This window comes from Catharus ustulatus, chromosome 5, assembly GCF_009819885.2.
Source record: "Catharus ustulatus isolate bCatUst1 chromosome 5, bCatUst1.pri.v2, whole genome shotgun sequence".
Lineage (NCBI taxonomy): Eukaryota > Metazoa > Chordata > Aves > Passeriformes > Turdidae > Catharus > Catharus ustulatus.
In genome coordinates this window covers 71,170,021-71,183,077 of record NC_046225.1, presented here as the reverse complement: position 1 = coordinate 71,183,077, position 13,057 = coordinate 71,170,021, and the positions used below count along the sequence as shown (strand labels likewise).

At 43.3% G+C, this 13,057-nt stretch overlaps 1 protein-coding gene across 2 annotated transcripts in view; it reads left to right on the top strand.

The window, feature by feature from the left end:
• The window catches only part of REEP1 (receptor accessory protein 1), a 64,232-nt gene that overhangs the window by 36,774 nt on the left and 14,401 nt on the right, over positions 1-13,057 (top strand). For both annotated transcript variants that reach the window (XM_033060085.1, XM_033060086.1), the window contains exon 6: positions 9,503-9,671. In XM_033060085.1, the coding sequence (XP_032915976.1) occupies positions 9,503-9,671 (169 nt within the window). The remainder of the gene's footprint in view (positions 1-9,502; positions 9,672-13,057) is intronic.

Here is a 13,057-nt window from a genome sequence, read left to right as displayed (position 1 = left end):
TTCATGATAAGATCTTTGGACAAGGCCTGTCTTTTAATTCTTTCCATCCATCGTATTTTTTTAATCCATTCTTTTTGTCCATCATATTTTTAAATCCATCCTGTTTATCCATCATCTTTTTATTCATGTAGCACAATGTGTCTGGCTCTCTGATTACCCTTTGTGTGTGACAGGCTGCTGCTTGTGTATTTACTGCAGGCTACGATACTGCAAGCTGTGCACAGCCACACCTTCCTCATCTCTTATCCCCTGTCCCTTTCCCTTTTCTGTCTTAAATATCCCATGGTTTCAGTTAACCAACTGCAGGCTTGTCCTTCCCCCTTCTTCTGTTCCCTGCCCCTGTTCTGTTTTGTTTTGAAGCCACAGTTGTGCTAATGCTGGCACAAACCTGTGCCAGTTCATTTTACAGGCTGAGGAGCTGTCAGTGTCCCAAGCACCCTGGGTCTGCCCAGCTGGCTCACTTGGGTGTTTTCTCTCTCTCCAGAGAGTCTATTTTTGATGCTCACTAGGCAAACAGAATGTTGGATATCTGGTTTATTGCCCCTGGTAGGTGCTCAACACAGATCTTTTCCCTGCCCCCAGCAGCTCACATCCCCACCAGGGAGCATAATCTCATTTGGGGCTCTAATCCTGTCCTCATCACTTGGTGATTTTGTCACATGTGGTGACTTCAAGTGGGTCAGTCCTAAGTAGTAGGATTAAATGGCCAGGGAGTAAATCCTGCTGCTCTTTGTGTGTTTTCAATTAGTTCCAGCTAATTCAGCCATTTCCATTCCTGAAGAGCCTTGGGCATTGACCACCACCATCTTTCCAGCTCGCATTGATGGAGTGAAAACAAGTGGAAAAGGAGCTTATTTTGGGTCACACAGGAGGGAGCAGCAGCAGGGCTGTTCCTGCCCCAGTCAGGGGCTGCTGCAGGGCCTTGGCCAGGCAGTGCAGCCATCAGATGGCTCCTGGGCACCAGTGGGCTTTTCATTGCCCAGTGTAAGCATCTGGGACACACATGGCTGCAGCAAGGAGAGGCTCCAGTGGCTTGGGAGCAGCTCCTGCCTTCTCCAGCACACTTGTGTGTACTCCCTTGCTGCCACCACACTCCCAGCACCTATCCTCCACCTGCCAGCCTGAGCCTCCTACCCCCTGCTTTGCCATGTCCCCATTCTCCAACTCTTCTATCCCAGCCCTGCCATTGCCTCCTGCCTTTCTACAACCTACACACCACCAGTTTTACACTCTCCCCCAGCTTTCTCACTCTCTCTTTCAAGCTCCTGGGTTTCCCAGATCCTGTTTGGTTGTATCATTGCTCTCCACACTGAACAAACCCATTCTGCCAAACAGACCCACATCTTTCCCCACCTGAAGACAAATCCTGCTCCCAACCACTTGACCATCCCCAAGCTGCAGCCTCAACTCTGCTTTTCAAAGCAGATTTGGAGAAAACATCCCACTGCCAACAGATCAGTGTATCCCAGAGGTTTCTGATGATGTCCCCTGCCTTTCTCCTGCCCTGCTGCAGGGAAGGTGGCAGAGCAGCTGGTGCTGTGGCCCATTCTGTGCCCTCTTTAGTGAAGGGGAGTGGGGCACAGTGTGGTGCTGGCAGTGGGCACAGAGCCTTGGCAGGAGAAGATAAATGAGGTGGAGGGAGCAGGCACACATGACTGGTGTCAGTGAAAAGCCTGTTTGTGCCTAATAAGTCTGAGAAACAGTCCAGGAGCCTTTCATGCATGGGGAAATGTGGCTGGCAGTGCTGCTGGAGCCAGCAGTCACTGTGAGTATCGTTCAGAGGAGCAGGCATGCAGACAGGCAGCAGGGTTTGCAGGATGAGCATCCACCTGCTTCACTAATGCTCAGGAGTGCAGCCTCAGCAGTTCCCAAACACCTGTCTGGGCTGGCATTTCTGTTCTAGTCATTTCTGTTTCCACCTTTGGGCTCACCTTCCCCTGGAGGGTTATAGCTTCATTACCTTAGGGCCCCTGAGCCCAAGAAATTTATCAGGAAGTTTTTTCAGTACATTTGCTATTTTTTAAACAAGAACTCTGGGAGGGAAATGCTGGTGATGATTTAGGCTTTATCCTTTTTAAACAGACAGCACATTTTAATTAATTTCTAGTATCCAGCTGGTGTAGCCAGTGGAATTGCCCCAAAATCAATATTTAGATCCCTAATTTACCATGAGATTTTAAACTTATTTACAGTGGAAACTGGAAAAAAAATACTTATGTGGGAGAGACATGCTGCCTTTTGTGCCATACCAGTGGAGAACTACACTTCTGCTTGAATTGGGAGAGGGAGGCAGGGGGTGGGGAGCATCCTTTCCCTTAAGATGCTTGATAAAGCCTCTTTGTAATGATTAGATCCTGCTGCTCGGAGGGAGAGTGCTCCTTTGCTGAGCAAACCCATGGGAGCACAGTTCTGGCCAATCTGCTTAGCACCGTATCTGTGATGGCCACATCATGTGCCCTCATCAGTGACATGGCCTAGAGCTGCAGAGGGCAGGAGTGATTCAGAGTTCACAGACTGAGAAGCCTTTGGGGACACTTTGCTGTTGTCTCAGAGGAGCTGATCTTGTTGCTTTTGAAAGTAGCTTCTTTTAAAGGAATCTCCATTTGGGATCCAAAATCTAAGATCTTGGAGTTATTTTATGCCAATAAAGAGGAACAACAAGCAACTTTCTTAAAACACATGGTAGCATGCCACTGATTACAGTAGTTTGTGAAGTGTTCTTGTCATGTATGATGCATATTTCATTCAGAAGTCTTTAAGAATCTGTTTTTCACAAATCTATAGAATCCCAATGCTGTTTGAGTTACAATCCAGGTAACTCTTTCCAGTTTCTCTTTCATGTTGGCTTTGTGGTTGGTGTCTCCAGCAAGCAGACAACATTCACTGAATGCACAGGACAGCAGAACAAAAAAAAAAATTTATAGAGAGACTAGTGTTGGAGAAACAATATGTGTGGGAGAAACAATAACAAAGAGTTCCCCAGGGAGGAAATTAACTGCACAAACGAAAAGGGTGGATGAAATTACATTTCCACCATCAACATTAATGTCAGCTGGTTTCCCTTTCAGTCTTTATTACTGTCTGACATTTCCAAATTTCCAGACTAGGCATGGCATGCAGGCCCTGGCCATAAATAAGGATATTGCTTGTAGGATATTTGTGTTCATATGGTGGCAGAAGCAATTTACTCCTTCACTCATGACCATAAAGTTGATGGTTTTGCTAAGGGGCTGCCTGTATCCAGACATGAGGAAGGTTCTGTGTGCAAACTCCTGCTCACTGCTGTGAGCAATTCCCCACTCAGGAGAACTGTCAGTCCCCAGGACTAAAATGACTGCCACGTGTCCCTCACATAATCCTGTGCCTAAATTAGTCATTAGGCCCTGACACTGGGGATTTCTCCAGTGGGAAGCATCAATCAAGTGCAAGGAGTGGAGTAGCAGCCCATTGTGTTTATAATTTGCTTTACTCTTTAAAAAGACATGTTAGGTGACACCTTGTCAGCTGGGGTTGTGGAGTGGTTTCTCCATCTCTCTGGGGAGGCTGAGGAAGGGAGAACCTGTGTTCAGAGCTGTAGTCCACAGGTAGGTGTCCCTGCTTTTTATGTGTACGTGAGTCCCTGCACATGGTGCCCAGTGTCATGCTCATGTCTCACCTCGATTACTTATGCTTCAAATAGATCTTATTCTCAAAGCTTTTTTGTGTGTTGCCACAATGGCTCTCTTTTTTCCCTTTGCTAGGTATCTCAGCTACTCCATTTACACTTGTATTTGGACCAGAAAAAAGGGCAGGTAATCTGCTGAGTGCTTTTACTAACCCCTAACTAATGTCTGCTCCCTGTTAGACTAGTTGTTAGACTAGTTTGAGCTGTTTTCAGTTGAGATTGGTCTGTGACCAAATGCTGTCTGCTCTGCTTCCAGTGGGTAGATCCTGCGTGCTGAGCTTTAAAAGCCTGTCCTTGATCTCATCAGCAAATTGCCTTCCAAGTCCTCTGCTGGCAGTCACAGACTCCAGCTCCAGGCAGGGAGCTTTGTACATGGAGCACTCATTTAACTGGGCTGATTGCTGCTTCACTGGCCAAGCTGCTGTGTTTGCTGTTGTGTTCTCATGTTCTCACTAATGGATGAAGGGAGCCTCTCTCCCTCTGCTGTGATCCCTGTGAGGATGGTTGGGGTTGCAGTGGAGCTTTTGGAGGATCTCTGGCAGGTGTGGCTGGGGCAGCCCTCCTGACACCACGGCCATAAGTGACATCCTGGGAACGTGCACTACCCCTTGTAGTGCAGGATGGAGGCTGCAACGTGCATGCAGACATCAGTGGAGGAGAACTACTAACCACAGTTCCAGCAAAAAGAGAGGAGAGCATTAACAGATTGAGTATTGTGCTGGAAGTGTGCTGAGTGTGACTTAGTGTTCCCTTGCTTGTCCATTAACTGCTGATCCTAAGAGACAAAAGGCCAGGAGGTGCCATCCTGCATTAACACTGATTGTATTAAAAGCTTCTCTTCTGTGACTTGGCAGTTTTGGGTTCCTGATTTGTCATGCTGTGTCATAGTTTCCACAGCTGCAAAATGGAATTTGTAGGTATTAGAGGTGGTTTGAAGCTTAAATAATGTTTACAGAATTCTTTCATATTTTCAGACTGAAGAAAGGATAAAATCTAGACACTGTTATTTGTTTATATTTAGATCATTTTCAATGGGACTGTTTTATAAATTACAGATTTTTAAATTATATGCTTAATTTTATTAACTTTAGCTTTAGCTACCTATGTACATGATGTACTTATAATGAATAATTCCATTGAATGTAAACCCAGTATTTCCAGACTCCTAAATTCATCTCCCTCTAAAATGTTTTAATTCAAATGGGAATGCAGAGACTGATTATAAAGTGGTAAAAGAAATTAAGATATTCCAGCTTTTTCTGATGGAGTGCCTTTTGCAGGGCTTGTCACAATGCAGATTTCATTTTTTTGAAAGTATTTCTGATCCTTCCAGGCAAATACTGCATCAGTGTTTGTGCTCTGGACCCAGAGAGGTTGCTGTTTGTTTCTGGAGATGATGATGGTGATGTCTGCAACATGAGGAGGAAGGCAATGTGCAGATTGCTAGCTCTGGAAGTTCAGTGTTTTAATACTGTTTTGTTATAGTCTTTAAAGCAAAAAGGAGGGAATGTGCTAGATGTGGGTGAGGAAGAAATGTCTATGCTACAACTGCCATTTTGACCAAGTCAGGCAGATATACTTAAATTAGTTTTAGATTAATTACTATGCCAGGTGGATGGGAGCTTTAACTTCACTTAGAATCACAAATGAGTTTCTGTAGCTTGTCTTGATGGCCAGTGCCCTCACACTGTTGGTGCAGTCATGAATCTAAATAAGGTTGATATCAGGTGATAGCAGTTATTACCATGGTGTTATTACCATGTCCTTTTCAGTATTTGTCTTTTATCCTAGTAGCACTGAGCCCTGGCTCTTCCCTGTGAAAAGAGAACTTGTGAGGTTGGTAGATCCTGGGGGAAGAGGAGGCAAAGGAAGCCTGAAGAGCTCCACTTTCAGTTTGTGCTGTACCTTCAGCTCTCACATGAATTAGGGGGACAGATGCACTGTAGTGATCAGGGAACAGAGAGACAGCTGTTCCCACCTGTGGTCCCCAAAACCTCCCTGTCTAGCAGACTTACTCTCTGTAAAATCAGAAGTGCCATATCCACAGGGATGGTCTGTGTCTTAAGAGAAGCTGGATGAGAAGTTGAGTCCAGGCAGGGAGTCTTGGACTGAGGGAAATAAGGCTCAGTTTTCCAGCACCATTTTGTGCTTGTGTCCTCTAAAGTCCCAAGAACACAGGTCCCACACTGCCAGCACAATCATCCTGGCAACTGCTGGTGTTCAGTGAGAGGAGACAGAGGTGGTGTCACCCTTGGTCCCACAGCCCTCCCAGTCACCATTTTCAGAAGGCTGTGCAATGACATGGAGCTGTTTCTCTGCTGAAATGGTGTTACTACAGCTCCTGCCATGGTGTTACTGCTGTCACACTCCCCAGGATGAAACTAGCCCAGATCTGTGTGGATGTGCTGCAGTGTAGGCATAGCTTCAGGACCTGGGTCCTCTCTCTGTGCTGAGATTCCTGGGATATCTCTCATGTCTATAGCAGTTGGAAGAGCATCTGCATGATCATGGCCACAACAGTAAACAAAAATCCCCCAAACAGCTGCTCTTCATCTTCCACAAGACTGTTTTAACAAAACACAGCCCAAAACATGTGCTGTGCTAAATCTGTTCTGTTGAGAAATAAAGTTATTAACTTATTTTCTTTTGCTAGTAAATGATAAGTCTTTTTGTGGAATAATAAGCATTACATCTGGATAAAGTATTTCTAAAACATAGCTCTGCAAACCCTCACCATGCTGGCTTTTAAAATATTTGTGGTTTCATACACACCAGCTGCTTATGTGGCAGGGAAATAAAGGTTGGTAAACAATATTTTCCATTTTACTTTGAAACCATCCCCATTCTGTGGTAATTTCTGTCAAGCTTCTATTTTGGGTCAAGTAAAAATGTGGTAATTGGGAAAGAACTGTGAGTGTTACACTGTATTCTAGGAGAAGTTAATCAAATCTATCCCTACAAGGGCCAAAGATGCAGAAACTGGAAAGAAAAGAAATGGAACTCTGCAGGTTTTCCCTGGTGTTCAGTGCCTTCACTCAGTCCAGGCCTTTGATGTTCTTGCCATTTCTGATATTCAGCAAAATGGTTTCATAGAGTGGTAGGAACAGTAACAGTAATATTTTGCTATTACCTGTTTTATAAACAATCTTTATTTCTGCTGTTAGAAACTCAGGTTAAATTAAAGCAAAAATTAAGAAAAGGCATTTTAGTTATTTTTTTTCCTAGAGAAAGTCAAGTTCTTTATCTCAGCTGCTTCAGTCTGTGCTCAAGGCTCTGTATTACACACTGATATAACAGACTCACAGATGACAGGCACATATCAGGTTCCTGTTTCAAAGCTCTCTCTCAGGCTTTTGATCATTCTATGCTGCTATATCACAAGGTGCAGAGCAAGAATATTAACACATCTTCCTCATTTTCAACATGTTGGTGTCACCTTCCCTGCCAGGTTGGTGTGACACATGAATTTCATCTCCAGCCTGACTCATGTCCACATACATAAATTGCTGGCTGGAATGAAATGGAATTTGGGTTAGCTGGCTGAGCAGAGCAGCTGGGGGCAGGTTAAAAGCCTGAGCCCTGCTGACACTTGAGCTGGGTGTGAGGGAGGAACACAGCACTCAGGTTACAGATCATCAGCTGCTAACCCTCTGGCTTTGATGGCCCAGCCATTCTGCACTAGCAAAATATTATTTAATGGTCATCTTGCTCTCACTGGAGATCTGTCTGTTGTAATCAGGCTGCAGGGTAGGATATCTTGTGTTGGCTTTGAATCAGTCACTGAGAATAGGGTGTCTGTGCAGGAATTCAGTGCAGGTTCCAAAACCCATCCAGAGCTGCACTGAGCTCTGGGCAGCTGAGATCTCACCCAGCTGACCATCCTGCAAGGCAACCACAGTTACCAGCCCAGTAACATTTGCACAATAAATGTAGCTTTCACTGGCCCAGTAGAATTAAGTGGAGATGCCTCTTGGAGTGAGAACATACCCCAGGAGTGGCCAAAATTCAGGCATCAACTCTTATGCCAGGCTGGAGAATATAAGAGCAGAGGTGAGAGTTTAGCCACATATAAGTTCTAAAGACTCCACTCCACTGCCATGCATATAAAATCAGCAACAGAATGTGTCTTGGTGTATAAGCAAAGAAACCCCTTTCATTTATAATACTTACAAAAGTGGAATAGGCTAGTGGGAAAGAGCAAAGTAAGTCTGCTGCTTCTCTGTAATAATCTGTAGGAAAGCTAAATGATTTGAGAAGGAAGTTTGAACTCATTTTTTTTGTACAAAAAGCTTCAGGTTGAAAAGTTGGAGATTACTGGTCTGTCACTTCTTGAGTGTAAAAAGTGTCACAGTGGCTGTAGGTATGAGCACCTGATGCCCTCTCTACTTACACACCCTAAAAGTAAGGTGCTGAGGAATTTGTGTGAGGCAGAGGCACTGATTTTCCTTTACTGTGCATGCAGAATTTCTGAAATGGTGTTGATAAATCAGTAGGTAAATTAGTGCACAGGGGACAGGAGTGCTGCTCAACAGCTTTAGCAAGGGATGTGGCCAGTCTTACCTTTGATTGTAGCTGTCCAGGATGAGTCCTTTCTCTCTGCCAGGCCAGCACCAGAGTGAGCTCTCCACTGGCCTTGACCTGCACCCTGGGTCAGGACACTCCAAATGCAGCCCAGAAAGGAGCAGTGACATGTTCTGGTCCAGCCCAGCCTGAGTCCTCTGGCAGCATTTGGGCTGTGCTGTTTGGACAAACACAAGTCTAGATGAAAGTGGTGGGTGAATTGCTACAGGCTGTCTTATCTTTTTGTTAAACAGGACAATATTTACTGTCTGCTATTTGCCTACTTTCTGATTTCATCTCAGTCAAAGCATCCATTGAGTTTTCCTAATTTACAGTTGCAGAAAGAATGTTAGAAGCAGGCTCTATGTGTTTATTTCAGTATTTTTTTCAAGACTATGTGTTATGAAGTATCTTTCAAATCCTCCCCCCTCAATAAAATGTTAAAACATGAAGGTAATTTTTATCAGTTATGCAATTTATATTCTGAATGTATTTATTGTAGCTCAAAAATTATATGATTCTGTATAGATTAATTTCTAGTGTTCCTGCTTTATGGCTGTGGTGTAGTATGAGGGTTACAGAATAGTTACAGTCAAGCTTTTGATGTGATGCAGTTTAAATGGAAACCATCCTTTAAAGATGGGTTTCTTTCCCATCTAAATGAAATACATTCCTTTCACCAAGGAATAGCTTTGTTATCAGATTGAGAATTAGTGTAAAAAAGAAAGAAAAATATTGCATTAGTTCATTTCTTCCTTAAGCTGCATGGAAAAAAAAAGCATTGTTGTATTTCTTGGAATTTAAAAATATCTTTTTATTACTTTAAAATTTCAAATTTGTTGTGCTCTGGAAATGTTGTGTATTGCTGAGAATGGCTGGCTGAATATCATAATTGATAATTAACTTTAAAAGGGAGTTATTTTGATGCAGGCCATTTAACTGTGATTCTGAAGCCAAGCATCTGACTCATTCCTAGTGAAGAAAAGTACCTACTAGAAAGAGACAACAACATCCTGCTCCTTTACATGTGGCCAAGGCTGCTCTGTGCTCAGATCCCTGCAATGAAGAACCAGAGGTGTTTGCCATAGAACCACTCCAAAAGGAAGAGCCAAGAGAGGGAATGATGTTTTTAGCAACACATTTTTGTCATCTCTCGGTTACCGGACCACACAAAGTTTTTCTCTTCCTATTGTCCTGATGGATTTTAATGAGCAAGAGAGAAAAAAAAAGTCTCAAAATGTTGTGTATAACTGTGTTATTTACTCCCTTGTTTGCTAGGGACAGGGAGCCCTGTCTGAGCGGCTACGGAGCTTTAGCATGCAGGATCTCTCAACGATTCGCGGGGACAGCAGCAGCACCGTTCCTCCCTCGGTCACTGTACGAACAAGTAGCAAACAGAGCCACCCAAAACCATCCAGAAGTGCATCAGAAGGCACTGGCAGCTCAGGTAAGTGCCAGTGTTATTTTCAGTGTTGTGGTGCCTGGAATATCACACTGTTCAATGAAGTCATGCCCTTGGCAGGGACAGGGAGAAACAGACACTGCAGGCTGCACATACCAGAATTCCCAGGACACTGACATGCTGTTGAGTCCCTTGGCACTTAGGGGAAAAAAACAGTATCATCATTTGGTGGTTACTATTCCTGGCTGCTGCCAAGGAAGGGACTTGAGCATGCAGAGAAGCCAGACTCAGTCTTTGCAACCTGAGCTGGAAAGCTGGGCTGGGGGCTGCAAGCCATGCTGAAAAAACTGTGTCTGCTAAGGACAGTGGTTTGTTTTCTAAATTCTGAAAGAGCAGAGGGAAGAAATATCATGCTGTAAATAAGATCCATTCCTGAGGACTCAGCTAAAAAAATTATTTCAAGCTTGATTAAAGAAATCTTTTTGAGTCCAAATCCAGAACATTTAATTGGAGATAGCTCTGCAGATTAGATCTCAAAAATTGAGACACGGAGGGTTATCCCAAGTAGGTGGCTCCAGATGGCTTCTGGGATTCCCACACACCACCAAAGATCACTCCACTCCAGTGCTGGGATGGGAAGCCACAGAAAGTTGCAGGCGTGTTCCACTTGTGAAACATATGCTGGAAATTCAGAAATTCAGCAGTTTCAACTTGTGTGTTGAGATCTGTGCAAACACTGCAGTGTTTCAAGCCTGGGTAGTTGCTACCTCTTCTAATTTGCTTTAGTTTTGGAATGGTATTGGAAATGTCCTTCCTAAAGAGTATGATTCTGTGAATCAAACATCTCCTTTTTTTTAACATTATCTGTTGAATACATTTTCTTTATGAGTAAACTGAAATGTTTGGTGCACAGTGGTTTTATTCTCATCTTCTTATATAAGGTCTTGTGTACACTTCTCTTGAAGTAATCAATGTGAAAATAAACTGTCTGCACACAGAATATAAAGGTCTTTGAAAGTCACATATTTAGAATAAACCATAATTTGGTTATCTTAATTGCACGTTGAGTAGAGCAGGCTTTGTAGTTTTGCTCACCTGGCCACAAACCTCTGTCTCAAGACAAAGACTCAAGAGTTTTTTATTTTGCTCTGGTTTTGTATCCAGAGTGTACAAGGATCTCTCAGAATGAATCTCTAAAAAATTGTTCATAAACTTTTTGAACTCAGTCTAAGTGTTTAACACAAATTTTTAGGCTCAAGTAATTTGAGATTTTGGATTTAATTTTTTTTTTCCAATGGAAACTGCACAAATTTTCAAAATCTTCCAAGACCTCTATCTGTCCCATTTAGTTGGAGAACTGAACATAAGGGATAGACAGAATTTGCCTCTGCCCATAAGTGTGCTATATGTACATTTAATATATGCATATGTGAGAATGTGCATGAGCAATCACTACAGAACAGCTGACACACAGCCCTGTCCCCTGTCTCAGAGCCCTCAGATGACATAAATGGCCCTCTCAGATGTCCCCACTGCCTCACAGTAACATTGAACTCCTCTGTTTTTTCCCTGCTTCGGAGATGGTGTGTGTGACATCAGGTGGAGTCAGCAAAAATGACCCAGACCATGTGTTTGGCATGAGGGTGTTCACATTTTAAATAGCCAACTTTTCTTAAGAATTCCAGAACCTGCTTCTATTTATCTGATGCTCTATCACCTCTTATATCAGTGACCTGTCCCTCAAAGCAGACTTAGAGTAAATATCTTTGTTTTGATAATTTTTGCTGTTTAGAGGTATTTCCCTCTCTTTTTTCATTCCATCCTAGTCCCACTGCCAATCCACAAATTATGTTAGCAGAACTGAAAAAAGAACTAACAAAAAAGGAAACATCTTACCCTTTCCTTTTGCAAGTGTTTTAAAAGAAACCTTAAAATAGGAGGATAATGATTCCCAAAACAAAACCTAAGGTTTTATATAATTCAAAGAAGGCTTATGTTGATTGTCCTTGACTGCTGCCAGCTAGAATTGTGCCTGCTCCTTGATCTCTTTGTGACCACACTAATTGAGGGAATTAGCTGAGGACTGGGCTTAAAGGTTATTCTCACAGTGAAGAACCCAGAGTCCTGTTCTTACCTGGTGTATTTTCTTTGGCTGATAGGACAGCAGAGTTCAGTTTCTCAGGGGTAATAGCCCTGCTATTACAGAATTTTAGATGAAGCACTCAAGAAAGAAAAGCACACCTAGAACACCATTGCTTTCTGATGAGAGCTCTGAAACTCACATGGTTAGAATTAAGGTATAAATGGAATAAGCTGTCCAGTAGAACTCAGAGGAAGAAATCCTGATTTTGATATGTTAAAAAAATACTTTCTTGTACTATTTTTGAGGGATTATTTTTAGTTTGAGCCAATGTGCTAGTCTACCTTGTTGAAAGTGTCCAAGATCTCTGTTTTGGGAGACTTTCAGGGAGATATGAGATCAAGAGGCCAGGAACTGGAAGTTCCTCCAGCCAGCTTTGCTGCAGAACAAATGGTGTGTGGAAGCAAACTCTGACCTAGAGCAGTGAGGCAAAGAGAAGAGAGGGCTCTTCAGGCTGAGCTTAGAGTTGTTTATATAAGTTCCATTCCCTAAACAGTGGGAACACAGCCAGACCTGGTGTGGAATTTGGTGTTGCTGGTTTCAATCCTGTTGTGTGACCATGTTTAAGAGCAGATGTGACAGCTGATATAAAATGATTATGAGGCCAAGTGAAGGAGAGAGGTCTCTTGTCTTTTGCACATGGAAGGGAGTGCTAAAATTCAGTTTTGTTGGTTTTAAACCCTCTAGTCCTCCTGTGAGCACCAGCAGCAGTTCAGGTTCTGGTTTCACAACTCTTGGGCATGTTTCCAAGCCCATGAAGAATATGAAAAGCCTGTCCTGACACCAGTGGGCTGTGGCTGTAGCCAAAAGCTGGCTGTAGGACCAGGCTACACAAACACTCAGTCTGTTTTGTTTCTACTGTTGTTATTTTTGCAATGTGAATGGTGCTGCTTAGATGGATTTGTGATTCTTTGAATCCCCTCTTGACACAAAGTACTGTGTGAAGAGCTTGGCATTTTGTGATGATCTCATGCAGATACAGCAAAGGGGTTTTTTTGCCTGCTGAAGAGTGTGTTATGAGGCCAAAAAATAGAATGAGCAGGAGTTGCTTTTGAGACAAGGGGAATTTCTCCTTTTCCTCTACCCTTTGCTATATTTTTTCCCCTCTACCATTTGCTGTCTTTGCTGCCTTTCAGTGGTGCCTGTCCATTGTGCAGCTCTGCTGTGAGATTGTCCTTCTGCACACAGTGGGCTCTAGGTGTGTTCACACCCATCCCACACAAAGACCCTTCTCCCCCTCCTCACACCCAGCCAAAAGCCACACCCAGGTGCCAGGAAGAGGCAGAGGCTG